At 46.0% G+C, this 27,607-nt stretch overlaps 1 protein-coding gene across 2 annotated transcripts; it reads right to left on the bottom strand.

The window, feature by feature from the left end:
* Positions 1-2,165: 2,165 nt before the first annotated feature.
* On the bottom strand, positions 2,166-27,096 carry c2cd3 (C2 domain containing 3 centriole elongation regulator). Of its 2 annotated transcripts, none has more exons than XM_036536322.1 (33): positions 26,895-27,096; positions 25,765-26,034; positions 25,432-25,589; positions 24,617-24,831; positions 23,936-24,135; positions 23,591-23,726; positions 23,280-23,435; positions 22,847-22,988; positions 21,915-22,051; positions 21,534-21,740; positions 21,283-21,395; positions 20,900-21,018; positions 20,668-20,799; positions 19,956-20,429; positions 19,318-19,469; positions 18,690-18,933; positions 18,306-18,489; positions 17,571-17,754; positions 17,193-17,365; positions 16,795-16,930; positions 15,948-16,216; positions 15,270-15,350; positions 14,011-14,637; positions 13,379-13,747; positions 12,481-12,619; positions 11,724-11,788; positions 11,359-11,561; positions 10,292-10,425; positions 9,691-9,837; positions 9,175-9,365; positions 7,399-8,239; positions 7,071-7,179; positions 2,166-2,306 (listed from the first exon to the last, which is right to left on the bottom strand). In XM_036536322.1, the coding sequence occupies exons 1-33, from the start codon at positions 26,944-26,946 to the stop codon at positions 2,166-2,168; spliced, it is 6,900 nt and encodes a 2,299-aa protein (XP_036392215.1). In that variant the 5' UTR covers positions 26,947-27,096. The 2 variants fall into 2 exon arrangements, with proteins under 2 accessions (XP_036392215.1, XP_036392217.1); XM_036536324.1 differs by having other exon boundaries at positions 9,691-9,834.
* Positions 27,097-27,607: the final 511 nt, after the last annotated feature.

Below are 27,607 nucleotides of genomic sequence, written 5' to 3'. Positions count from 1 at the left end.
CAGAAGTTGTAACATGAAATGGGGGATACGTGGGGTCTCAGATATTCCACACTTACTGCGGATATACAGGTGTCGATAATTTGTCCTCGGTCACCCTCGACGGATGTAATTATTGTCTGCAAAATGTAAAAGGCAGAATTAGTTTAATGAGCTGATCCTTGGTCGGTGCTTAACTATCTGTTCAAAATGTGCAGCATTAAGTGTTCCGCAAATTTTTTGTAATTTTACAAATAAGAATTATAAAAAGTAAATAAATCCTGCAACATAACTTTGAAATATTAAAATATTTGCAATGCATCTAAATAGAAAACATGTTAATGTTCACATTCTGCTTATTTGTGATCATTTTTATTTGGGTATATTATGTGTAATTGTGAAATCAAAGTTCGGAAATATTGGTGACAAGTAACTGAAAAGCGCGTAAAAACTAGATGCTGATTTGATTGCATGCGTTTCGGAACACCGTGCTTTTTTTACCGGCAAGTTCCGTCTGGATGTTATTCATACCTCGAGCCCTCGAGCCGCTGCAGAATGAGGAAGTAGGCAGACATCCGTCCAATCCGGTGCGGGGGCTCGTCTTGCCTTCTGACGCTCTGGCACCCCTGGGTTTGGCAAGAACAGTCTGTGCCGTGTGTGCTGGCCTTGCATACGGGCCCAAAACATCTTAAGATCCTATCCCTTGGATGAAACTAAAGCCATGGTCAGTTGTGTTCTGAACTCATTTAAGAAAGAAAGGCAGTCAAAACCCACACAGCAAATCCCCCATTGACCAAATGCCACACAATTTTTCGAGCTGTGCTTAATAACCATGTTATTTTTTCAGGCAGGGACTCATGCACTTGCCTTGAGCTAATCATTGCATGAGTTTTGCATGAATAAGACCTAGAATTCACATTTAAATTTACAGAAAGCAGTCCATAGCTTCTGTGAAACTATAGTTTGCATGCCACTCGGTTTGACCTCTGAGTTGCATTTTAATACAGTATTCGCACTCAAAAGCATCGTCTCCTTGCAACAAACATTCTGGGAATTGAAGAGTACTGCACAGGATTGCCAAGTCAGACACATTTTGGTGCCACACAACAATAGTTGAGCCAATTCAATGACAATAATAATTCAATATTGAATGAAAAAAATTCTCTTGCAATAAAAATGAGGCATGTAAAGCTGGTATTCAGTATTATACAACAATGTACATTAGTACATTGTATACACTGCATATATATATCTGGGTGACATATTTTGATGGTTTATTCCCTACATTAAACATTTGCTAATGCCTGACACCTTTAGATGTCTGACCAAGAGCTCTGTCTCACAAAAAAATATCCCCAGCGTTGGTATGTGGAGCAGCTATGTACAGTATGGTCTCCCTACGTAAAACAGCATGTTAAGAGGTTTGTAAGCTTTGGAGGGTTGTAACCCCTAGCTTTTTTAGCCTGGTGTGGCTTATGAAGTCTGCATAGTGCCCTGAAATACCAGGACACGTACCCTTCTTTTTCACCTCCCGAAGAGCCACTGAACTTGTGTAACAGTCTGGAAACTGAAGGAGGGCACGCCATGTCAGTGACCAATCCATACATGCAGCTGAAGGGGTGTGTTACCATCTGTCAGGCATCTCACATGGCTCTTAAAGTCTTCGTGTGGTTCCAGAAATAAGCGCATGCAGGAAGCCGGGTACAAAGGGACCGGTCTGGACTGGTCAGGTGTGTAAATCAAGGCACATTTTGACAGAAGTTACAAAACGCTGTTTTTCGGTTCTTCTTTGATTCACTGGATTTTGATGTTAAATCCCTTATGTAAGTTCTTCTTCATTGAAGTGAGTGCTGAAGTGGGTGCTGAAATATTTTATTCCAACCTACAGTGTTGATGATATGTGATCATTACAAAAGAAAAACTTGACCATCTTTTAAAAAATGAAATCTCCTTTATTTAATAAAATAGGAAAATAATTTGCATATTTATAGTCTTTACATAATTAAAAAAATACTGTACACGAACAGCATCAAAACATTATTTAGATACACACCACTACAATCTGACATATCAAAATATCTACAGATTTTATATCAGCTTTTAGCAGATAACATACGGCTACCACATGAACATACATTCACAGAAACACACTGAACATTGTGTACAAACAAACAAAACAAAAAAGAATGCTATTTTTCCTCTGAAAAATTAGATGCAAAAATCTTTGCGATTCTCTTAGTTTCCTCTTTAGACAGAGAAGATGGTGGTATTTTGGGTCTCTGTCGTGGAGCTCTCCGAAATGGAATTTCCTGCTCACTGGATTTCTGTCCCTGAAATAAATTTGTTTTTACATAATCAATTCGGGGCAATTGCTTTAATATGAGAAGCATACCAGTTCTGAAATATTTTACAAATTAGGGAAAACACGCCTAATGAAAAAAAACCTCAAAGGAGGTGCTGCAGTCATGACTATTACCATCACAAAAACTGTAGCTTTTTAATGTATAGCATTGCAAGGAAATGCATTAGCAGTTTATTAGCACTTTTATTGGGTTTCCACTCCTGCAACACAGCAGACTGTTTCCTCAATGATGACTCAGCTGCAACTGAGACAATAAGACTCTGCAAGTCAACGCACAGCTGACCTTTTCTGCTGGGCTTAATTTTAGAGGTGCAAATCGCCTAATAGTTTCCATCAACCTCTTAACATTAAATGCATAATAACCTGCATCTGAACCGCCGATCAGTTATTTATGAAGGCCTAAGGCTTAAGGCAGTAAATAAATTGACATGATTACATAAAACAGGCACTTTAAAGTGCACCTATGGGCCGTATCTGAAAGTATTGATTGTTAAACCATTGTATCGTTTTGAATGTATATATCACTAAGAGCTTAACTTTCTTATTTCTCTGCAGCAGATGAAAAGGTATTGATGAAAAATTGACAGCTAGGGAAAGAGTTGGGTTTGATGCACTGCATTGTGCAGATAACCACTGCAAGGCAGACATTATCAATGCTTAGCACATTGCAGTAGCAGTATTTTCCCCAGGTTTAGGATTTTCACAGAAACATTACAAGTGCTCTTCTTATAGAAACGATTCATTCTTGGATGATGATGAAGGACAAAGTGCTTTGAGTGAAAGCAAAGTTAAGATGGTGAGCTAAATAATAATTTTTCTGTTGATCAACGAAGCGGACAACATTATCGTTTTTCTACGAACAGCCTCTTCTTCCATAAAATCCAGAAAAACCTTGCAACTAGTAATACATTATAGAGATCCGCCTGAACGGGACAATGCACACATATTGTACCATGCTGTATCAACACCAAAATCTTACGAGCAAAGGGAGATTTGCTTTGGATGTAATAACACAATAAACAAGTGACTAATAAGTCTGTGTAATAATTACCCAGGAATAGGGAGTACTGGCCAACGCGAATACTCAGAACCGAATTTCTGGGAACGGTGAGGGTTTCCAATGTTGCAAACAAGTGACCATATTTCTCTCTGCTGAAGTAGCCTGATGAGACGTCTGGGTGCGGTTGTGTAGGGAGACCAGATGGAACCAGTTCCTGACAGATCGTCTCGCGACCTTTGAGCACACATTTCGCCGTAAACAACTGCACCCCCCAACCGTGAAACTGGATACAGGTATGACGGGCTGACGCAGATGTACGTTTCCATCTCCACACAAGGCAGGAAAGTTATTTTAAGTAGAATAAAAAGCACAAGATAAAAGCTGTTGACTCCAGGGAGAGGCTCTATTAATACATTAAAACAGTGATCCCCGACTCTATTCATATCATTTAATCCTTTGGAAAATACCCCTCCAAAAAAGGATGATTTAATAGAAAAACTGTCACTTTTGTGTGAACGCATACATAAATATGTAACTACATTAAACTACTGTCAATCTTATACAGAATAATAGCACATTTTACAAATAACTGCATTCTGTATAATACACTCATTACATTACATTCATTTAGCAGATGCTCTTTTCCAGAGCGACTTTCAGCACAAAATAACAGAAGTGTATCCATTCAAGCTGAATGAGCAACAGTGTCAGACCAGGCAAACACCACTCCATATATTTGGATAGTTACTGAGAGACACTGATCTGGAGTCAGGGCAGCAAGCAAATATGAGTTCACAAGTTACTTGAAAAACAGGTTCTTCCAGGACTTGAAGAAAAACACCACTTGCAGACACACGTCCCTTCAGGTGGTGCATGGCAAGTTAAGTAACATGGATGAGTGTTAAGTAAAGGAAATTTGCTTAATGAAATCACTTTGTAAATTTGTACTAAGCTAAAAACAACACCCGTCTGTTTAAAAGGCAACGGTGAGTTCGGATTTGAATACATATTTTGTTTTTTTCCCCCCACAGTCAGTCAAGAATACTAATGAGTGCAGGGCGAAAAAATGCACGGTAGAAACAAAAATAAACGGAGTGTCAGAGAGGCCAAACGAGACTGCTGTCGCAGGTGTCAGTGCTCCTGGGGTGGCAGGACATACCGGGGGACTTTACGTCCAGTTCCCACTAACGGAGCAAAGCATGATTTCCTCAGTGTGGCACCTTCTACCTGCACTCCAGACGAGTGACAATTTTGCGTAATTGTTGACGAAGTCCAGGCCGGGATGGACACCCGGCCAAGCCGCCTGCCAGCGTCTGGTGCCCTGAGTGACCCTGCTATTTACCCGCCCCCTGCCCGCGGGGCTATGTCCTCGCGCGGATATTTCCATGAGACGCTATCATTGCACAAACAGTTCTGCCATCCCCCGTGCCATGGTCCTGTTTCCCAGAGGTCCCTGCCAGGCAGTCTCAACAAATGCCAGCAAAGCCCCCTGACAGACTTATTCCATCGCCCGTCCCAGACCAGACCCCCAACACCGCGCCACCGATTTGACCACGACTCAGCACCTTTCCGCAGGTATGTCCCTGGAAAACTGGCAGCAGGCTGGATGGTACATAGTGACCTACTAACAACCTCTGCCAACATGCGGGCGTGACCACGGCAGAAATAGAGGGGCAGACGGCCGCTTGCTTTGCACGCCAAAGAAGGATATTTTTAGAATTCCTGCTTGTTCTTTGCTTACTGTTCAGGTGTTTTGTAGAACTATAGCATTGGTGCATCTGTGGACACCATATAGAGTTAATAGACCAGGTCACAGCGCGTTGACTCAGACTCTGCTCTTCCTGACGGTGATGCTTGACTGTGACATCCCATGAATAAGTTTGGGAGGTAAAATGCAAGAGTAAATGGCACCGTATGATGGGTTCAGCTTTTGTCTGAATCATTTAAGTGTTATCCTTCCCTGCGTTACATGCATTTCCACTCAAATAGTGCTCGCCTAACTGTGCATTACTGTAATGATGTCAATAAAATTCTCCTCACTTTGTAGATGACTGCACGGATGAATGTGAGCAAAAAAAAGAACTTGTTTATACTGGACATTTTATACTAATGAACCAATTCAGTTCAGTACACAGACCCGAGGAGAGTCTTTTATTGCAATGGCCTTCTGACTGTCATAAAGGCCATGTCATGCAGCAATCAACTCACTGACTCATCCAACATTAACACACTCTGCTGAATGCACATTTTCATTTTCTACGCTTTTTCTGTGAAGCAGAATTTTTTTTTTTTGGAATTACAGTTTTGTTTCTTTCAAACTGCAACCAATCAGCTGTCAGCGTGGACTCCAGTAGTTCCTTCAGTTGTATACCAGGTAAAAGTGACCATCCAGGAGAATTTAATATCTATTCTCACCTGACCTTTATCTCTGCCTCAGTGTGACCCAAAAACTGTCATTCATGCCATGCCTCTCCAGGACTGCATATATTGATTATGACACCTCACATCAGCACAGGAAAGCTATGGTGTGAAACACTTGTCTAAAACATGGACAGACTCCTGTGTTGCTGTCCCTCAGAATGATGTATGAAACACTGCAATGCAGGGCAGTCGATATCACAGAAAGAAATATCTACGCATATTACAAACTGCACTTAAAAAAAACCCCAACAATCTTTCAGGTACATTCTGCTCCCCCTAAAGGAGGTGATAAAAGATAAATTTATCCTGACATTCTTCTTCACATGGGTGAGGAAACCCAGACATGCAAGGGAATAAAGAAGTGTTTAAAAAGCCCTGGAACAAAGTGTGCCAGGATGAACAGGGATGTTTATTGTGTTATAGAGTACATAGAAACGCTGGGCCAAGCGACGGGTTTCCAGCAGCTTGTGTTTGTAAGAGGGGGATTATAAGCAGAGACCACAAGCATAGAACTTGATACCTTTTATGGTTCTGTCAGTTTGATCTAAACTGACAAAGCCTACCAAGCCCCTCGACCTCCGAGTGTAATTCTACCTAATCTGACCTACTGCTATGTGCAATGATACCCTTTGGCTGAGACTTGGACTGGATTACTTCAAACACTTGCGCATACCTGTCCTTGAACACTCTATAACCTGACTTCTACACAGAACAATTCCTCATATGACAATGGAGGGTAGGGGAAACATTAATAATACCTCGCATCAATTCTGGTGTGATGAAACTTTCGCCAATTCAGCAAATGTCTAACGACACTCTTTATTTCACAACCTAAACTTCCCATTTCACGTCACTTTACCGTGCCGGGAATTATTACCAAATTCATTTTTCATCATTCTGTTAGATTTTCCATGACCTGTGATTATTTCACAAGAAAGACAACAGCAAACATATGCCTTTATATCCTGCACCGTACATGTTTATGTACCTGTATTTTATTCATTATTTAATATGAGGAAGGTATTAGGTGAGGGAAACCTTCAAATAGTATTAATCATTCAGGGAGTCAGACTGCTCTGATCACTTCACGTTAAATTACATTACATCCATCGTCGGAGCGGTCAATTGCCTCATGTTAATGTACACTACAGCATTGACCTTAGGGAGACACAGTGTTGAAACAGCAGGCTGCATTTTCACGTGCACAGCAGAATGAGCCTTGCCTCTTCAGCAGGAGAAGATTATAGCTTTAGCGTGACAGCCCTCTCAGCAGCGCCTGGAGTTGGGGGGGGGGGTGTTGACTGTACTCACCCTGTCAGGAGGTGCTGCTGGGAAAACAGGGGCTAAACGCAGGGCTCGCATGGAGGCCTCCAAATGGTGGGTTGGAAGGAAGAAATTTGGGACATCCACTGAATCGGGGCTGAAGAGAGAGCAAATTAAGGAAAATAGCTCCCTTTTTGTGTGAAACACCATGAGTGGCAACAAAGAACAGCAGATGTGACAGCCTGACAGTGTGACAGAGTGTTTGTGTATGGACCAGCTACTAGAGTCCAGGTGAATCTGAAATTACACATTATTTAGAATGAAAGTCTTGGCCTTTCAGATGTGAGAGGCTGTATTCTGGACTTCAAAAGGATACAGTTTGCTCTCCTTGTCTTCTGCACAAGAGCTAGCCGTTTCTGACTGACAGACATCTCTCCCTTCCGAAAAATGCTCTGCAGCATGTGATATTGTCTGCCTCTCCTCCTGGGAATCTTGGTGCCTGTCGGAAGGACCCCTGATAGCTGTCTCGTTGTTGCCTGATGAGAAATCGGGGGGAGCCGCAGCTGTCGGCTCGGTGCTTTCCTGTCGTTCCGCTTCAGCATCTCTCACAGGGTCAGCAGCGTTTGCATCACACTCATCAGAGGGTTCATGTTCTGCATGTTGGTCCTCCTCTGCCATAGTGACCGTGGGCTCACCAGAGGTCCCAGCATGCCGTGCGTCTGCCTTCAGACCCGCCCCTCTGCCAGCCTGCCTCTCCACAGTCAGGGACGCCTGCTCCTCTGGGCTCTCCAGGCTCTCCAGGGAACCCAAGTCCGGTTCAGACAGAAGGCTGGTCCACGGGCTGGTCTTGTCCGTCACCGAGGTGACCTCATTCAGCGTTTTGGGCTCGATCAGCGTCTCCTCGTAATCCTCCTCCTCCTCCTCCTCCTCCTCCTCTTCGCTGCACTGACCCTTGTGTTCACCCTCATCTTCATCCAGATGGGGACTGTCCTCTACATCGTGGTCATCCTCCACATTAAGCAGAAAGTCGCTGGGTTCATCTGTCACGTGTGGGACAGGGGAGGCGAGAGCAGACCCCCTGTCCCGCGGAGGCTCAGAATGCTCAGCTGGCAGGAAGTGATCCTCCGCAGACAGGAAGCTGTCACCAGCTGGGACTTTCTGATTGGAGCTGCTCTGGGCATTCTCAGGCATAGTCCGAAGGTGACGTCCGTGTATATCTGGAGCAAGGCAGCAGGGAATCATTAATGCTCAGCTACAGCTGCTGAGAAAGAAATAGTACACTGCCCTATTTTCTGTCACCGTGTCTCTGCTTTCACTTTAACCTCCTTCCTCTCCGTGGTGATAAAACTCTACAGATTCCACATGCCTCTTATATACGATGTACCACAGAGTGTCAAGGCCTGCTTGAAGACCCATTTGAACACATGGTGACCAAATGCTGAGTGTTCTGCTTATAAGAATTGGGCAATATATCTGAGCTGTGCTGTTAAAAACTCAGACAGCCATATAAATCTCCAGAAAACAGTGTGGCTACTGAACAGTTAACTACATTTCTTCACAAGAGCTCTTCCAACTCATTATCACATGTCACCTAATCTATTGTTTCTTGCCTTCAGGAGAATAAAGCTCCGGCTTTGTGACTTGCCAAGATGATGCTACGGCACCAGGATTACTGTGGTAACCGTGTTGCCAGCAGAGATGTATGGCCAAGGACATGCTGACCGGAGAGGTGGCACTTAATCTGTTCAGCACCACGGACAGCCACCGTCCGCCCCTGTGCCAGTACCCAGGAGCAGGCCCCAGTGTCCACCCTGCCCTCCCTCTCCCCTTTTCCGGTTTAGCCGAATCCACCGACAGGGGAACAGGGTGGCCTTTTAAGAAGCAGACAGGGGCTGACCGCACACGTCTTGTGCAGTTTACACTGCCTGTCCGTCTGTTGGCGTCTCCCTGCCATTCTGCGAGTTCACCAGAGGCCCTACTGAGGCCCTTACAGCGCTTGGTCTTACCTTTGGTGCACTCTCTCAGCCTCCACCCACTCAGCCTCACCACAGCCCCGACACAGAGACAGCTGCCTGCCTCCATACGCGCGTGAGAGTGGTACTGCCGGAGAGCGCGTATGCACAGGTACACAGGTAAAGCGGGAAAAGCTTACTGCTGATGAGGCTGTTGACCTCCCCCACCAGGCGGTTGGACTTGAGCAGCAGCTGAGTGGTGTCCATCTCAGAGTCCCCGTGCTCCTCCTGCGGGGACGGCCGCACCTGCTCCGAGAGGCTGGGAAACGTTGGTGTGGACAGCTTGCGGCTGAAGTACCGCTGAATATCATCCAGCTCACTCAGGTTCTTCCTGCAACACACACACACACACACACACATACAAAAGGCAGCAAAGCAATTATTAGTCTTTCTGTAGAATAAGAGCAGTTCACTGACTGCATCACTTTCATCATGATGTCACCCCACAGTAGGGATGAAATGAAATTACTATTCAAATACTCAATCGTGAAATCTCCGTTGGATTAATACACAAATACCTGGATCACGAATGCCTTTTAATTTCGAATGAAACATATGAACCCAGAGCTTTACGCGTATCCCTACTGTACACAACCCAGTTCTGCCAGTGTGTATTTCCTGTCAGCTGTGAGGTCACGTCCTGCCGCGTGAGGTACCTGAGCGCTGAGGAGAGCATGGATTTGGAGGGGTGGGTCTCCCCGATGGCGGAGCTGTTTGGGGCTCTGTCCCCCTCCTGCAGGCTCTGGTGGAACATGCGCACGTTGTGAATGTGCTCCTCACGGCGTTCGCTCAGACTGGACCTGCTGCACCGAGACAGAGACACAAACCGCACTGTCACTGTGCACACTGACACTACTCACCCCCTCCCAGCGATACCCCACGATAACAACGCTGCTGCCGGTGTCTGCATTACAGAAAAGCACTACCGCGTCATCACAAACAACAGCTTTCATATTAATCATATCAACTTCAGCTTATTGTCATCAATATTGATGCCATGCTCTCCACTAAGCAATTTACACCCCTTACCAAACAGTCTTGTGCAGACTCATTTAAAGGCCTTAATTCAGACCTGACCGACTGCAGACACCTGTGAAGAAGCCAATCAATTCTGCCACCCTCACATGGTGTCAGAGCTCAGTCTGACACCGTCTGACACTAAGAACAGAATGTACATCCACAAAGCAACGGCCGGCCGAGGGACATTTAATCATCATTGACCGCTGTTGTACAGATACAGCGCAGGCGTGAGGCTACCTCCCAGACAGCAGCGCCTCCAGCTGGTCGGGCGAGGCGTTGATCCTCTGCTCGGGGTAGCGGGTGATGTGGGTGGGGAAGCTGCTGTACATGGCGGTGGTGTGGTAGCAGAGCGGGAGGGTCTGGAACACAGACTGTGGTAGAAAACCAGGCTTCAGTCCCCAAACACATTCAGTACACAGCACAGGGTACACTGTAAACACTGTAAATTTGAAGTCAAACTAACTACACTAAAGTAATTTTTCCCCTGGTCGTCTGGACCTCATTATGAAATAGAGTGTTTTTTGAAGGAATTTACAGCTTCTTACTGATAAATCTGCATGACCCCCCAAAAATGCTTTCAAGATTTAGGATTCTTGGATGTCCTGTTTAAACTGCCATCTGAAATCTATGCACTTTTAAACAGTTTCTCTAAAATAAATATTTACTCCACAAATGTATGTACTGGATATGATCATACCCCATGCTAACACATGACAATATAAGGTTTTCACTGCATCCCATCTTTAAGAGGGAGGGAGTTTGAAATCAGTGGTAAACTCTATAACTGGAGACCCTCAGGACGCACCCGGTTGAGCTGTGTGACATCACTATGCCTTTGCATTCTTAATTCCACTCTGAATGTTTTTCAGCACTCAATAGTCAGTAAACACATTCAGAAACAGGTCTGTCTTGAATAGATATTTCCGGTTAAAACTGTTTTTCTCCTCCATGCTAGTGCTAAGAATCAACGGGAAACAAAGTGAAGAAACACACACATGCATAAACAACCATACACACACACACACAATTTGACTAGCTATTTACATTCTGTTAAACTGTAGTACCTTGTAACCTGGTCCCTTTTTCTGGTTTCTCTGAGCCCTTGTTTCTGGTTTCCTTGTTTTATGCCACATCACTAAGCTACAGCATGGGTCACTATGTGCTGGAGTCACACTAAGCTACAGCATGGGTCACTACGTGCTGGAGTCACACTAAGCTACAGCATGGGTCACTATGTGCTGGAGCCACAGCAGATGAAGCCCTCTGCTGTGGAGACACAGGAAGCGTGGAGATGCAACACTCACAGAGTCTTTGGGGCTCTCTTCCTGCGCCGCCTGTCTTTGGACCCGCAGGTTCTGGACGCCCTTCAAAGGGGACACGGCCACTTTAAGCTGTCCCTGGCACTGCCCGCTGAAATCTGTGATGTTGTACCAGCCGCACACGGACTGAAACCCCGAGAGAAGGGGGGAGAGGTCAACGGAGGCGAACCCGATGACCCTCTCCACGTCTACCGAGAGAAACGGAGACAAAAAAAAAAAAATCACTCGGTTATTAAAAACACGGTCATCGATAATCCTAAATTATATCCCCCCCGCCCCCTCCCCAACCAGGTTTTTCTCCGTGAGCAGCTGTGAGCTGGATGGGAAAATGCTTGAGGTTGTTATGTTACCTCCTTTGTGCCAAACTTTGAAAACCATCGTCTGCTGTGGATCCAGAAGAATCTGCTTTGAAAGCCTGCCATGAGAAAAGAAGGTAAATGAGCACACCGTGACAGTGTTTACATGCCTCGCAATGCTGGCTGTTCGATAACACGGACGCCGCTGAGTCACCAGGCTTCCTCCCGCTGCAGAATCTTATCTCTGGGTATTGTACCCTGAAAACTTGCACCGCGTACTAATGCGCATAGGTTGAAAGGAACCGAGAACAGGAAATAAACAGGTAGATGAATGACTTTCATACGCATATTTACACTGGAATAATAATTTGTCAAACATAAAGCCAGACACACAAGTGATACTATTGGGCTGTTTTACTGACTAATGCTATATTAAAAGTGGGTCTCTATTCTGCAGATTCTAGTTCTGACATACATCCGGACTCATCTTTGATTTGAGCAAGAGCAATAGTGCACCCAGAGAATATAATGTGAAACAAACAGATATAATGATTTTGAATGTCCAAATGTTTAATCCATTATGCATCCAGTCAACTGATAAAATCTTAGCAACCGGACCATGACGAAATAGCAGCTATTCTACAATATGATTCAAAATTTACAAAAGGCTCCATTTGTAGAATGCCATATAAAGCAGACAGCATGCAGGTAAGAGGCCGTTCAAAGCCAGTGGAGCGGGTGAGTATATAAGCTTGCAGGGTGCGTGTGTGTGTGTGAGACGGTTTTGTGAGGGGATTTGGGGTGCACGCACCTGCCCCCCCACTGGTGGTCCCACACGGGGCAGTCGGTGTCCGGCACCACGGGCGTGGTGATGGAGCTGTCTCTGTCCGCCGTGGCGTAGGACACGCAACAGCTGGGCAGCCCTCCACTGCGCTCCGCCAGCGGGCTACCTGCAGGGGGCGCACAGCACACAGGTGTGCGCAGATGGTAAGGAGCAGGGATCATACCCAAAGGGTTGCTGGTTCGATTCCTTGTTGGGGCACTGCTGCTGTACCCTTGGACAAGGTACTTCAACTCATTATTGCCTTAGTAAATGTCCAGCTGTATAAATGCATAACATGTATAACCTGTAACCTTGTAAGTCACTCTGGATAAGAGTGTCTGCTAAATGACAATAATATAATGTAATAAACGCCTTGGTAAAAAAAGGTAGCCTGAAATTGCTGCACTGGTGACTTGGAGTTGTGAATTGGTCACTCCAGTTCATCACATCTATCACCACTTGCCCAAGGATGCAGAGAAAGTAAATACAGCACAGCACAGCAATACAGGATATCAACAAGCTCCTAATGTCTGCAATTAGTACAATTTGTTTTAATTAGCGGGTTACCTCCTAAATGAAAACAAAGGGATACATCTGGGGTCTAATTAGATTGATATGACTGCCATCTAGAGGCTGCAGTGGTGAAATGCAGGTGAAAGCAGAGCTCTATGTAAAATGCCCAGTCAAGCACCTTACCAAACTACATGTGCCTAGATTTATAGCTCTATATTTAGGCTCAATCTATGACTCTACAGATGTGGATTTAGCATAATGCTATACCTACACATATATATATAGATGTAATACTACACTTACACATATTTCTACATAAGCGCATACAGATACACATGCGTATATTTATAGTGTAGTGTGGCCTTGCGTTTACCTTTGAGACTGAGATGCATGGCCCGATCCACAGTGACAGTCACGGCAAACGTGTCCTCTTCGTTGCCCTCGCGGGAAGGCGGCAGATTGGTGCTCATGGATGACTTTGTGCGGTGGTGGCTGTGAGTGCCAGACTGTCTGGAGGGCGCTGCCATTGGAGGCCTGGGGCCTTCCTCATCCTCCTCCTCCTCCTCCTCTTCCCCCTCTCCAGAGGAGAGCGCCCCCTGGCTGTTGTGCTCATCAAGGCTGTTTCCGCTGAAGGCCCTCTGTCCGGGGGGCGCTGTGTGCCGCGCGAGGGTCAGGGTGATGTGCACCCTGAGGGCCGCGCCCTCCAGGTCAGAGGCAGAGCGCCGGAAAAGGGGGTACACTCCTGAAACCCAAAAACACAGGCAGGCCTACATCAAACCGTGGACAAGCAAACATCCTCAGCTTGTGGACATTGGAACCTCACTCAGGATTTTTTTGTCATATACAATGAATTCAATAAACGTAAATTTAAATTACCACAGAGATGCTTGATTTAAGCGATTTATATTGAATTTTCCTTCTCTGTTACATTGACACTACTCATACATGCACCACCTCACAGTATTTGATGCAATACTGCACTGTAACCATGTGAGAGCCACCCACCGCTGATGGTGAGCTTGTGTTCCGCCCTCCTGGCCAGTGAGGAGAGCTCCACGTAGGCGGAACCCACGAGCCGGTCGGTGTCGTGTGGTCGGGGCCTCCTGTGCTTTCCGAAGGCCACCCACACCTGCACCTCCAGCCTCTCCTCCCGCAGGTACCAGAGAAGGGGCAGGGTAGCCCTCAGCTGCACCACCCTGCTGCCCCTGAAGGCCACCGTGGCCACGCCCTCCTCCCGTCCCGCCCCGCCCTGCGGGGCCGGGTGCTGCAGCGGGGAGCAGAAGGCCTCCTCCTCGTACAGCTTGTAGCGGAAGTAGCAGTAGGTGGAGCGCTCCAGGGTCATGTGACCTGGCAGCAGCAGGCAGTGGAGCGGCAGCCACACTCTGGGCACGGAGACCGACACTGACACAGTCCTGTCGCTGTCCGGATAAGCCTCCTCCTCTTCCTCATCTTCCTCCTCCACGTCCTCCCGGGACACCTCCCAGCCCAGGTTTCGGGCCGCACCGATGACCCTCTCTCTGTCCGAATGGTGTGCGAAGTTTATGGAGATCTCCAGTCCCCCGAGTGAGCTGGGGTTGGCCTGAGATGATGCTGGGTCCTGGGGCAGGGAGAGTGCGAACCAGCCGGAGATTCCTGGAGCACACAAACACGCATTGTAGAAACATCCCCACTGTGAAGGGTTCTGTGTCAATGTAAGAAAGGAGCCACTGTTTCTGTAAGAGAACAGCTTTCTCCATTATTTCATGCTTACACACAATTTTACAATCACCGTTGGAGAGCATTCATATTGCTCTGGGATTCAACATCAATACTTTCATAATTTACTTTTATATTTGAAAGAATCCACATGCGCCTCTTCTCATAACTGTAGTTTCAAAAGAAGTTGCCGGTATATACTGTAAGTAATGCGACAACCAACACAGTTCATTGCTGATGTGAGCATTTTTCCTGCATGAGTTCTTAGTTCCTGTTATTACAAATTTTATAATGAAAATGAATTCAGGAATCAGCTCCTATAAATAGTATACTACAACTTAGTACTATAAGGTTTTATCGTTTAACACTTCTCACAAATGAAATATATTGTACAACTAACTAAAGACAAAACAGCAGAAGCCTGGCCCTGTCTTCAGTATTTTAAATACAATTCATATTGCAACTTACTTACAGGTGATACACAAAAAGAGATCTAAAAACATCATTATCACAAGTGCTAAAGAAATTATTAAGAAATATGTGAAGTATACACCCATCCATCACCATACCTGTCCTTTTATGAATCAGGTCTCCCAGATGAATTCTGACTCTACCCAGAACGGTGTCCTTTGATGCTGGACAATCGCTGCCTGACTCATCAAAAATGGACACAGATAAGCAGCACATGTTTACCAGCTGTTCACGGTTGCACTTGAAGAAAGAAGGTCCCGATCATTGAGAGCCTTGGCTGTATGGTTTGCATTTGGTTATTGTTCGTAACACATTGTTCCATGAATAAATCTGTACTATAAAAGTGGTTTTAAGAGGGGCTGCATCAGCACTTTTGACTGGGCCAGGCAATACTAAGAACGTCCTCAGAATGGAAATCTTGTGATACCTGCATATCTCCAAGAATGCCAATACAAAGAAAAAGTACCATACTGTAGATATGAAACAAGTGAAACATACTGACCTACAGATTTGAAGGAAAAGTTATTATTGAGGGCAATACTTAACATATCACACACAAAATAAAAACAGCATCTGGCTCTTACATTTAAAATTCATATTTTGTTTCCATTATCATACACTTCTTGGATTTGAAATATGCCCCAAAATGTCAGATTTTTTTCTTTTGATGGAGTGGCTCATGGAGATGACCTATGCTGAAGGGTAGCAGTGTCTCCTGCAGGATTCACCTCCACCCCTGTCTACATTAGTTCCAGGTGTCCCATCAGGCCCCTCACCCCTGCGGCTGTCCCGGTGGCACACGGTGAAGGTGGCGGCCGCGCCCTCCAGCAGCTCCGCCAGGCTGCAGGTCTCCCCGCCGGCACTCTGCACCACCAGGCTGCAGGGGAACTCGGCGTGGTGCTCGAACTCGGGGCAGAAGGACCGGGCCACCACGCGGGTGCTCCGCCTCTCTCTCTCCGGCAGGAAGGACAGCTGCACAGTGACGTACGAGTTCACGCCCACGTCGGCGTAGTAACGGAACGCTTCGTCCTGCCTCGTCACGGCCCTAGGCGCGACAAGAGGGAAAAGACCTCACTGAGTGAAGCCACAACACCAATAACTCCATTCACCCAGTAATTACTCATCATTAAACTGCTATGTAATGAAGACTGGTTGTGAAGAGTGATGATTATGCATGCTTCATTTCCCTGAGGTAAGTTACCCAAGAGACAGCCTCCAGCCACCAAGGAAAAAAAACAAAACATTTACATTTATATTTCCTAACATTCTCATAATTTTTTTCCCCACATTTTCTTACACCACCATTTTGTCATTTAGCAGAGACTCTTATCCAGAGCAACTAACACAGAACGACAGAAAAGAGCATCTAATAAAGTTGCAAGCTTCAGTAAGAGCTTAAGCCAACCTTTACACTGCTTTCTTAACTCTTACAAGATAACACTGTCACAACATTCAAATATAATCATTGATATATTGGTGGTATTGGTATAGTAAGGGCAAAAAACTGTGATGGTAACCTTGATAATTAAAGCAAAGACTCCTCTAGCTGTCTTTAACCAGGAGAATGTCTCTGTCGGGGAGGGCAGGGGGTATTTTGGGGGATAGGTGGGGGGAAGTTTGTACCGTGCTGCCGCCTTGAGTCCTGCTGCTCGATGGACCTGTACTGCCAGAGTTACGACTCGTGATGCTACAGCCCCGCCCTTCACAGCTTGAGTCCTCACTGGCCGTTGCTTGTACTGCACACGCACATCCAGCAGACCTGGCAGAGAGCAGATAAACATGAATGACAGATCCCTAAAGCACTTCCAGTGACACTGATTTATTTTCACATTAGCAGACTTCAGCTGAGGCAGCAGCCTTCCTGCGTGTGTGTATTATTCTGTGGGAGTGAGAGATGGGTAGAGGTGGGACACTGTGCATTTCTGTATGTGTGTGATGTGTGAATGTCTAGATGATGTGGGATACCTGAAGGCTGGAGTCGGTTTTGTGTGTGTGTGTGTGTATCAGGAAGAGGCAGGCACCTGAAGGCTGAGGCTGGTGCCCAGCAGGGCTGTCTGTCCTGGGTATGAGGGGGAGGGAGAAGGCCTGGGCCCCCATCTGCTCCTGCGTCTGCATTGTCACCATGGCACACAGCTTGGACAGCGGCAACAGCCCTTTGGCCACTTGCTGGTCTCTCACATTGGGGTAGTAATACCTGCCAAGATTCGTCAACTTATTCTAACACAGCATTAAAAAAGTTTCCTTATTTCAAACAAAACCCCTATATATTAGCTTGGGGAAAAAAAAAACCTAATAGAAAGGGAATATCAGCAAGAAACACGTAAAACAAGTCACGACCTGGTACTTGTGAATGTATATTTGGCGCCCTCTTGAGGTTTTTCCCAGAATGGTATGCTTACCTGCACCAGACCTCGAACTGAATGCCCCCCCTGGTGGCGGGGCCCTGGCTGGAGCAGCAGCTGAGCAGCAGTTTCTGGACCAGCACCCCGGCAGGGGCCAGCAGGGTGTGGCTCTCACTGTGCCCGAATACCGGGTCTGGGACACACAGCGTGGTGCCCGTACGAAACTGCCTCAGGCTCACACCTACAGGGAGATGGAAATGAAAAAACGGATCTTCGTCCCCTAAATTCAAGCCAGTGGAGCCAACTTGTAAATTCATTTAACCTCCATGTTCTCCTCAGCTATAGTATCAGCTAGCACTCTGTCTCACATTATTGCCACAGTTGATTTCCATCTATAGGCTACACTTACAGTTAATTACTCATTTGTTTCATTGTTAGATTTGTAGCCACTATGTGTTCCTTTTGTTTTCTTTCTATCCTGTTCCTTCCTTTTCATGTGTTTGTACAATACATGTGTTTACATGAACTATATGTGCATATGTACATATCCACCCCTATGTATATGTACCTATGTACATAGCTATACATAATTGTGTACATGCATGTATGTATATGTGCTTTGGCAATATTTACACAATGTAATTCAAGCCAATAAAGCAAATTTGAATTGAAATGAAACGTAGTTTGCATGCACTTGTATCTCCTACCACTCTGACAGCCATAATGGTAGGGCCTTCTGGCAAATGAATATGCAACAGCAATAACACGCCACAGCAAAGGGGAGTGACCTACTGCTCTCTATAGCGTTTGGGTCCAGGGTTTCCTCGGCGACCCCTGACTGAGCGGGGAATGAGTACTGGACGTAGCAGTCGGCCTCCCCCCACACGGTGGACTGCAGTGGGGTCAGTCCCTTCACCCTCTCCACCGTCACCTCAAACACGTGCTCCGTCATCGCCTCCCCCTGCCTCACATTCACCTGTGGGGACGAGCAACAGCTTTTCCGTCAGCTGGGACTGAACAGGAGCCTCCAGCCAGAGGGCACTGTGACGACTGCATAAAGATGACCAGTTACTAAACATTTACTTTGTTTTGCAAAATATGTGTGCCGTACATTGAAATACGACAACATTCTCCAGTATTAGAAATATTGATAAGCATTGAAAAAGCATAAATAACCTTTGCATCGGCATGCTGCCTTTGGTCCAGTGAGTGGGCTGGTCTTGGAAGGCAAGACACTGAGCCCAGCTCTTCATCCCTCATTCGCTGCAGAGACACTATCTGCTCTGCGAGGCCCATGGCTAAAAGGACCCGGAGGCTGCCCCGGCTGCTGCCTGAAAACACGTCGATGACAGGCATGTAGCAGTCAACTGCCACCACAGGGTACTGCACCTGCAGCAAGAGCTGGGAGATCTTTGGGTCTCTGGAAAAAACAAAAAATGAAAATTCATCAACTGACAGTTTTAAATCACAACTGCTACCAGGCATCTCAGTAGCTTCTATGATGACACTGTTTATTCAGTACTAGAAAACTGCATAAACTGGCTCATTAGCAAATGCTGAAAATGGAACCACCTGCTGGTCCTGGTAGGTACTCTTCGGGTCTGACCAAAAGAGGTACTAACAGCGCCAGCTTGTGTTCCCAGAGAAAGATGTCTACCCACTAATCCCGTGCAGAGGCACTTGCTGGATTTCAGGACAAAAATAGTTTGTGGTTCCTGAAGTGTCCCAGCAAGAGCCCAGAGCTGCCTGGTAACCCATGCACAGCACCCTGCTCATCAGCCCCAGGGGGAAGCGCTGCCCTCACCTGAAGGACATGTAGAGCTGGTGCAGGGGCAGTTTGGCCAGCCCCAGCAGGGCATCCTGCCCCGAGCCGCCCGCTTTCTGCCACACCTCGATCACCATCACGTTATTCCTCATCCTCTCCAGCAGCCTGGGGGACAGCACCACCGGAGCCACCTGCACACCACACAGAGAGCAGCGGCTGAGACACCAAGCTCGGGCCAACGAGAGAGCCAGCATCAGGGAGAGCCGGCCTGGACTAACGAGGGATCCAGCAGGACTAATGAAAGACTAAAATTCAATCCTCATTCAAAACCTAATGACACCATTGTACCCTGTGGTGATTGGTGAATCGCAGGATGCCTGAGAGTGGCAAGATGAGCAACCCCTGCCAACATCCTCACCTCTATCCCTAGCAGAACAAAAAGAGTGTACTCCACCTCCGTGAGCTCCCGGTCATGGTGGGCTGATGACACAACTGGGATCAATCCCAGGCAAATACAGCTACTTAGGAGCCCTACTACTTCAGTTTCTAACAACTTCATGACTGAATCTACGGATTTGATGGTAACATTAAGACATTCAGAACTCACTGTCTGAAAAGCAGGCAGAATGAGGCTATAACGCTTTTGCACTTTTACCTTTCATAGAAGCATTGCTTACCTGAATGAAGTTAAAAGTGGGATCGGTTTGGCCCCAGCTGACCGCTGATCTCGTGGTCTCGTCAGACCCGAAGAGCTTGCAGTTAAGGTACACGCTGGGCGCCTGCTTGGTCCCGCATTTAAAATCCTTCCCATCGGGCACCATGAGCAGGGCATGCAGCAGCACCCCCTCCTCTTCCTCCAGCTGCTGAGGGTTCCTGTTCGGAGAGGCGAGGGGTACAGGGGTGTGGGAGGGGGTCGGGAGCCGCACTTCGTGGATGCCCTGGACTCCAGGCATGAGGAACAACTCCCTCCCGGCTCCTCCTTTCAGATCTGTGGAGGAGTCTGAAACCCGGGGCTGTGCGCTGGCGTTGCTGTCTGAAGACGTGGTCTTTCTCTGGGGGCTGGTGGGAGCGTTTGACAGGGCTGTGGCACCTGCTGCCCTCCCTTTGGCTGGGGAGAAATCCTTGCTGTCTGCTGCAAGCTCAAATGTCACCTGTAAGATAGGGACATGTTTCATCAAGGACACACTGCCAACAAACAGCTTGTTATCCAGTCAGTTTAGGACCTGCTGAAAGCTAAAAACTATGTCTATTTTAGCTCCAAAAAATACAGGTCAACTTAGAGAGCTTCAAACTCACAGTGTCTGAAGCCCATATCACCTAGAGTCTTTCACGGCTCAACTGTGGGATAAAAAAAACTGTAGAAACTGTTGTATATGCCCTGGGGCTCACCTTGAGAGTACCCAGCTCTTGCTTGTCTCTGTCCTCCTCCAGACCCAGGATGGGCAGCACTGTGGACAGGGACAGGTCTGCGCTCCGCAGCAGAGAACGCAGGGGGAAGGCGGCTTTGCCAATGGGAACAGGCTGTTGCACCAAAGACAGTATAAAGGGGTTAGGATTAAGAAGAATTTGCTCATGAGTCTCAAAACCAAGTGTAGCTCTGGCCGATGCAGAACACACTCACTTTCTGTTGGAATTTTTCTCTGGAGTAGATCTTGAACATGACGTCCGTGTTCCACCAGTGGTCAACAGTTGGTCCACTAAATCGCACAGGGAAAACAGACCGCTGCTGGAATTTTACAACTGCAGTGCACAAGAGGAAAAAAAGGACAAAACTCATTAAAATATTTTTATATATGATTTAATCATCATATAGAAAATCATTAAAACAATCATGAAGTCCATATAGATATTGGTACTGGAAACCAGCTTTGGCTGAAGATTGTATTGCACAATGTATCTATGTTAAATTGTATTTGAAATAAACCTTGACATAAACAATTCACTTTGAAATAAAGAAATAAATAAGTTTTGACAATCAATTGCTGAAGTGTTCAGAAAGCTTACCTCCACCAGCAACTTTACTGGAGGCAAATCGAATCACCTCTGTTGCCATGGCTGCCTGTTTGACATTGTGTTTAGTGGAACACACAGGGAAGAAATACTCCACAAAATATGAGCTGAGGGATGGAGACACACAGAGACGGCAGACCACAGTTTCTGTTAAATACTTGTCATACTTAAACTGTCAGCAGCTGGAGAAATATAAGTATGTTGACGCAAAAGCTACCATGAGCATACAACAGTGCGGATCATACCATTTCCTGGTGGAGGGGGGGCGAGGTGGTTTCCCCTTGCTGGGGGTCTTGTGAGGCGTGGCAGGGGTGCTGTCTGTGGGGATCGTTAGAGAATGGACGATGACTCTGGCCAAATGTACCCGGCCCAGCAGAGTGAGCTGGTCCACAGTCAGATCAGGAACCCTACTGCTTTCCTCTGGACTCCGGCTGGTATCCTCTGGGACCAAGCTGTTCACCAGAAAAACAAACTTTGAAATACTTGACAAGGTATGAACGTACACAGGAGTCAGTGCACAGCAGCCATATTAATCTCAGTAAACTAAAACCTTGATGCCACGACCTTAACACGCCTGTTATTCAGTAAAACTGTTGCTCTGCATGTTAAAACACAGGACAGCTCACCCTCCACTCTTCGTTCCACCAGCGCTTCTCAGCTCCTTGTCCCCTCTCTTCCCTCTTGTGACACCCCGTTTCCTTTTCTTCTTCTTCACGGACAGACCCTCGTCTTCTTCAGCAGTGAAGTCACTACTGTCAGACCTCTAATATCGAACAGAAATAGCAGCCCTTCAACAAGTCACATCTGTGATGTGCTGATGCCAAGAACCAAATTTCCCTCTTTAATGAGTACAAGCTATTTAACTCTAAATGAAATCGCAAATAAAAACGTGAAACATGAGAGTAAAGATCATGTTTATTGTATCACTTTAACATGGACCATTTTGCACCATTCAAACACCTAGATCCTGCACCAGCTGTAACACTGCAAAACCAAATTGTTTGGCACAGTGTAAAATCTATATAACTTGAATATTGCGACAGAGGGGAAAATCTGAGCAAGCTGAAACCAAGACAAGACTCCTCATACATTTTCCACTGTTCACAACCTCAAGCAATCTGCAGAGTTCAATTCTAGAAAAATGTTTTATTATATTTGTAACCAATAACAACAGGGTAACGATATTCTGTAAAGCCAAACTGAACCTCTCAATCCATAAATTCTGATTATATTTATGCAGTGCTGGCTCCATCTAAACCATAAGGAGATTTTATGAGCTCGTCTGCACCCACAAAATCACACAAAGCTAAACTGGTAGTATGAAGGCCAACAATGAGGGGTGATCTCATTTAATATAATTTAACATAATATGAGCATTGAGAGGGCTGGCAGCTAAGGGGTTGGATTAACACAGGTTTCACATTAACCCTACCATCTCCATACTGTGCAGATACAGATGCATCCATAGCTGCACAGGGATGCACAGTTGCCTGTGAAAGTGTGCTTCGTGCAGTGTTGCTAAAAGGCTATTATGGGAAGCAGTAGAAGCAGTGCTCACAGAGGCTCTGTAGAACAGGTTCTCCAGCAGGCTCTGGTCAAACAGGGGGTCGTTCAGGTCACTGTCCTCACACACACTGCTGGTTCCAGAGAGGAACTCTGGAGGGGAACCCTCCCCATCCCAGAGAGCTGATCCATTAACACTGAAAATTAAAGGAAGCAGCCATTAAAATTACACCGAGACCAATCCTACACAGGCCAATTCGCTTTAACATTCAGTCAGAGGAACAGGTCTTGTACCGCTTGTACCAGACCTCCTGAAAATCTGATTGTGTCCTCAGGGAGCAGGGGAGGACCCTTTCTTTTAAAATATTTAGATACGGACTCTTTACAGAAAATAACTCTGTTCCAAAGATGAATCTGAACGCCTTGTTAAAAGGGTATGGTGCAGTTCATTATTGTTCATTTACATTATGAAATCAGGAGCAGGTTACCTGCCCAGAAGCAGCTCCACTGCCCTGTTCTCAGTGTCTGCGAAGCAGTCCAGGCTGCTGTATTCACGCAGAGGCAAGCCCCCCGGAGAGGGCAGGACACCGGCCTCAGCCTGCAGGAGGTTCTGCAGCAGCTTCCCAGATGAGGGAACGGGTCGCCTTCAGACGCAAGACACACAATTACACACTGAACTGCTTCACACACCACAGCCACAGGAATTACTCATCAAATAGCTACGTATGTTAATGATTCGAAAACATTACTCAGTATGTAAAATCTGCAGGATGAGGAAGCTCCACCGTTTAGTACACACAGTGAAGTTGCTGTGCCTATGTTGTCTTTCGACACAGGAACGGGAATGTCCTTCAGAGCCAGGTCGGAATCCAGGTCGGACTTCAGAGCCGAAACCACCATGGCGTTTCTGAGCTTGCTACCACGATCTAAAAGAACTGAGGGAAACACATTTTTCACAAATTACACATAACATGCCTAATAACATTTAGGCATGACATGTTTTTACTGAATCTACTGAGGTGCAATGTCTCACCCAAGACATAAACTCAAAATCCTTTTGTCACGGGTCTACAAGCCTCTCCACTTATCATAACCTCCTACTTCCACTTGGATCACTGCAGTGTCAGCGGCACTGGGGCTCTACCTGAGAGAATGTCCTTGGAGGTCTGGTTGCCAGCTGAGATGTGGGCCTCTGGTCTGCTGGTAGGATCAGCTGACCACTGGACTCTGGCTGCATTCAGCCTTTCTTCTCCATATTGAGATCTTGAGGGTGGTCTTAAAGGAGCAGAACTGGGTCCCTCATGGCCATTACTTCTCTCTTGAAAGTACAGGTGATCTTTCCCTCTGAAAATGTTAGTCACATGTTATCAACCAGGTTAATGAAAAGCATCAAGTTCAACACACATGCTGAAAAATGTTACAAAACATGGCCCTGTTACACAAAGAGCAGCTGATTATTAACTTAATATATATTTAACATATCCCTTTCATTTAAATAATAACCCCTGGCCCCTTCAAAAAAGAGTACCACTGCTTAATTCATCTAAACTATTTTATAACATCCACATTAAAAAGGGCTGTAGTGTTAATACTTTCTTTCGGTAAATTTTGAGAACTTCCAATTCAGAAGGAAAACATGTTGAATTATAGCTCCTCCAGGATGTGGACTGGAAGCACCACAGTGAGGTGGATGTAAAATAGCATGCTACTGTACTTCAAAATGCAGACACAAAATATAACGTGGCACATGAGCGAGCGGAGATGTGATACACACTGTACATAATCATACAGCACACGCAAAAGGGACGTGTGAAATGTATCCTGCCTGGGTGTGTTTGAAGAGCTGCTTCCCAGTGAGTCTTTCCCACTGTTGCCGGAGGGACAGCGGGACAGAGACGGCACCACCAGGAGGTCCTTGTGAGCCGCGGCCTTGGGTGTGGGGCCAGGCGCCTCCGTCCCTGTGCCGATGCTCCCGTCCGAGGTGGGACCTGAGCTGTTGCTGTCGTATGTTTCTGTCAGGGGCTCCAGAGCAAGAGACACCTGTGACAAAGAGGGGAGCAGTGTAGCAGAGTGGTGAGGAGCATCACTCACAACCGAAAGGCTGCCGGTCCGATTCCCCTCTGGGGCACAAAGCAGTGTAGCAGAGTGGTGAGGAGCATCACTCGTAACCGAAAGGTTGCCGGTCCGATTCCCCTCTGGGGCACTGCTGCTGTACCCTTGGGCAAGGTACTTAAACCAGAATTGCCTCTGTAAATATCCAGCTGTATAAATGGATAACATTATAAAAAAACTGTAACTTATGTAAGTCGCTCTGGATAAGAGCGTCTGCTAAACGCTAATGATGTAATGTAATGGGAGAATTCCAACGCAGATATGTGGCAAAATTCACTCCTATCATCTGAGACACCGAGGCATTTTTGCTTGCAAGTACACACCATTTGCTTCAAGGGAATGGTCAAGAGGAAGTGCTTAGAAACAGGACTAAAATAGGGTTACAAAGAGGTGAACGATATGAGGATCGTTTGGAAAACAGCAGGCAAAACAATGAGGAGGAAACAGAGCAGTTAGATCTGTCCATATTTGAGAGGGTGGCCATGGATTCCTTTAGTTTTTGCACAATCACATATTTCTATCTTGTACCTGTAATTCCCCTAGCTTTTCAGAGGCTGGGGACACCACAGTGAAGAACCCGCTGATTGAGTGGGACAGAGAGAGACGGGCAATGCCTGCAATCTGGACTCGACCTATGGGCAAACGGTCTGGTTTTGTCAGAACTTCCAGCACCAACATGCCCATATCTGTAATTCACAAGAAAAAAAAAATCTTTGTTAACATTTTCAGGAATACCTACAAATAAGGTTAACCAAATGCTCCAAACTGCAAAAAAAACACATTTTAACACAATTCCAATGACTCAACATGCATCAGATTACTTTTCAGAGTTTAATCATGGACTAATATAACTGACATTACCTGTCAGGTAAGAGGTGAACTGTTTCGGCCCACAGCGGACTGCAAACCGGGCTGTAGTCTTGACGCCTCTCTGGTCCACATGAGACCCATCCCGTGGGCGAAAGTGGGTTCCATTTGTGGATTCCCCCCACCACCGCAGTCTGACAAGAGGCGCCGCGGGCGGCTTTGGGACGGTCCACAGGACCCTGCTGACCGTCACCCTAAGAAAGCATCGCAGCTGCCCCTCCACAAGAGGAGGAAGACTGGTAGATGGCGAAATATCACTGGGAACTGTGAAACAGGGAGTTTGAAATCAGTACACATGTTCAACAGTCTGAACCAATGTTTGAATTACCTTCTTATTTGAATTCCGGCCCGACGGATAGCAAGCTGTTTTGAGATGACAAACCAACTGCATATCGGTTCCACTTCTATCCCCACCCCCTAACACCTACTACTTGTAGCATTTGATGTTAATTTTACATGTACGTGATGTATTTTGATTTCGTGTTCTAGGGATTGTTGTATCGTAGTATACTCGGCTTCCAGGGTAGGACTTGAATAGTGTTAAGCTCACACTCACGGGTCTGGGAGTGTTGTTAGCCTGGTCCGACACTGTTGCTCGTTTGAATTGAATGGGTACACTTATGTTCTATTGTGACTGAATTCGCTCTCAATAAGAGCGTCTGCTAAATGCATGTAATGTAATGAATTGTAATGTAATGGCAAGTATCCCGTCTAGCAGCTACAGTCAGATAGCAAACTGGCCAAGTTAAATATTCTCACTAAGTAAGCAGACTTATATCCAGTCAACCATGAGGTCAGGATTACAGTAAGCAAGACACCTAGCTAATGGGTTTCATTGACCCGTTTTTCTCATCATGTGAATTGGAATAGTGTCATATTGTAGTAAAATGGCTAGTTAGCTGCTTTGATTTCTTAAGTTACTATCTAGCAAACATTACCTAGTTAGCAACATACAATACAGTCTCAAGCATTCGCAAGCTAGGTAGCTAACGTGTGAAAGGGTTTCGCCAACTGTCTAAAAAACCTTAATAAGATCAGTAACGTTAGCTAGTTAGCTAGCTAGCTGCAAACCACAGATGTCAACAGCAGAAGTATACCTGCGCGCTAGTTGGCTAGCTACCTACCTTTCTTTCTCTTGTTGCCCACTTTGTTAGATTTTACTTTTTTATTCTTCATTCCGTCCGAGCACCTCTACCCTTGAAAAGAATCGGGTTCCTTAGCAGTGACATTGTATAGGTCCCATGTTTTCACAAACTGTCAGATTCGCCTTTCGCGAACATAGACTGCGGTACACAACCTGTTTCTGGAGCAACAACGTTCTCAACACTTTCCTCTGTCCCGCCGCCAAGGCGTAACTGCCGCTGCTGCGAACAGCATTATGGGATACAGGAGGAGTGGCCGTAAGTGGCTCAACGCAGCCTTAGCAGAGGCGTATGCTTAATGCGTTACCAAAGTGACGACCCACAGTAATGGGGGAATGTTGTTGGTACATGTTTAATGCCACTAATCTGTACTCTAGAATATGTGCATAGTTGTTCTGTATCTCCAGTTTTTCTGCATAAACATAAAAAGTCAGATAAAAGAATGCCAGTTTATGTGTATACAATGTGTTAGCTATCATTTGCCATTCTGCATTGGCCAACCCCCCTTTTGCATTTGCGTGTGATATATACAGTATTTATATATATATATATATATAAATGCAAGACAGTCCTTAAGTAAACTGTAGCCTATTTTCAATTAGGCCAAGCCCCACCTAGCCCCTGCAGCAATATCTGAACAAGGCTGTCTCCATTTCTCATTCTAACGCCCCAGTGACAAACCACGAATGGATTTA

This window comes from Megalops cyprinoides, chromosome 9 (genome assembly GCF_013368585.1).
Source record: "Megalops cyprinoides isolate fMegCyp1 chromosome 9, fMegCyp1.pri, whole genome shotgun sequence".
Classification (NCBI taxonomy): Eukaryota; Metazoa; Chordata; class Actinopteri; order Elopiformes; family Megalopidae; genus Megalops; species Megalops cyprinoides.
The sequence above is the reverse complement of the archived record's forward strand: the minus strand, read 5'-3'. Positions and strand labels throughout refer to the sequence as shown.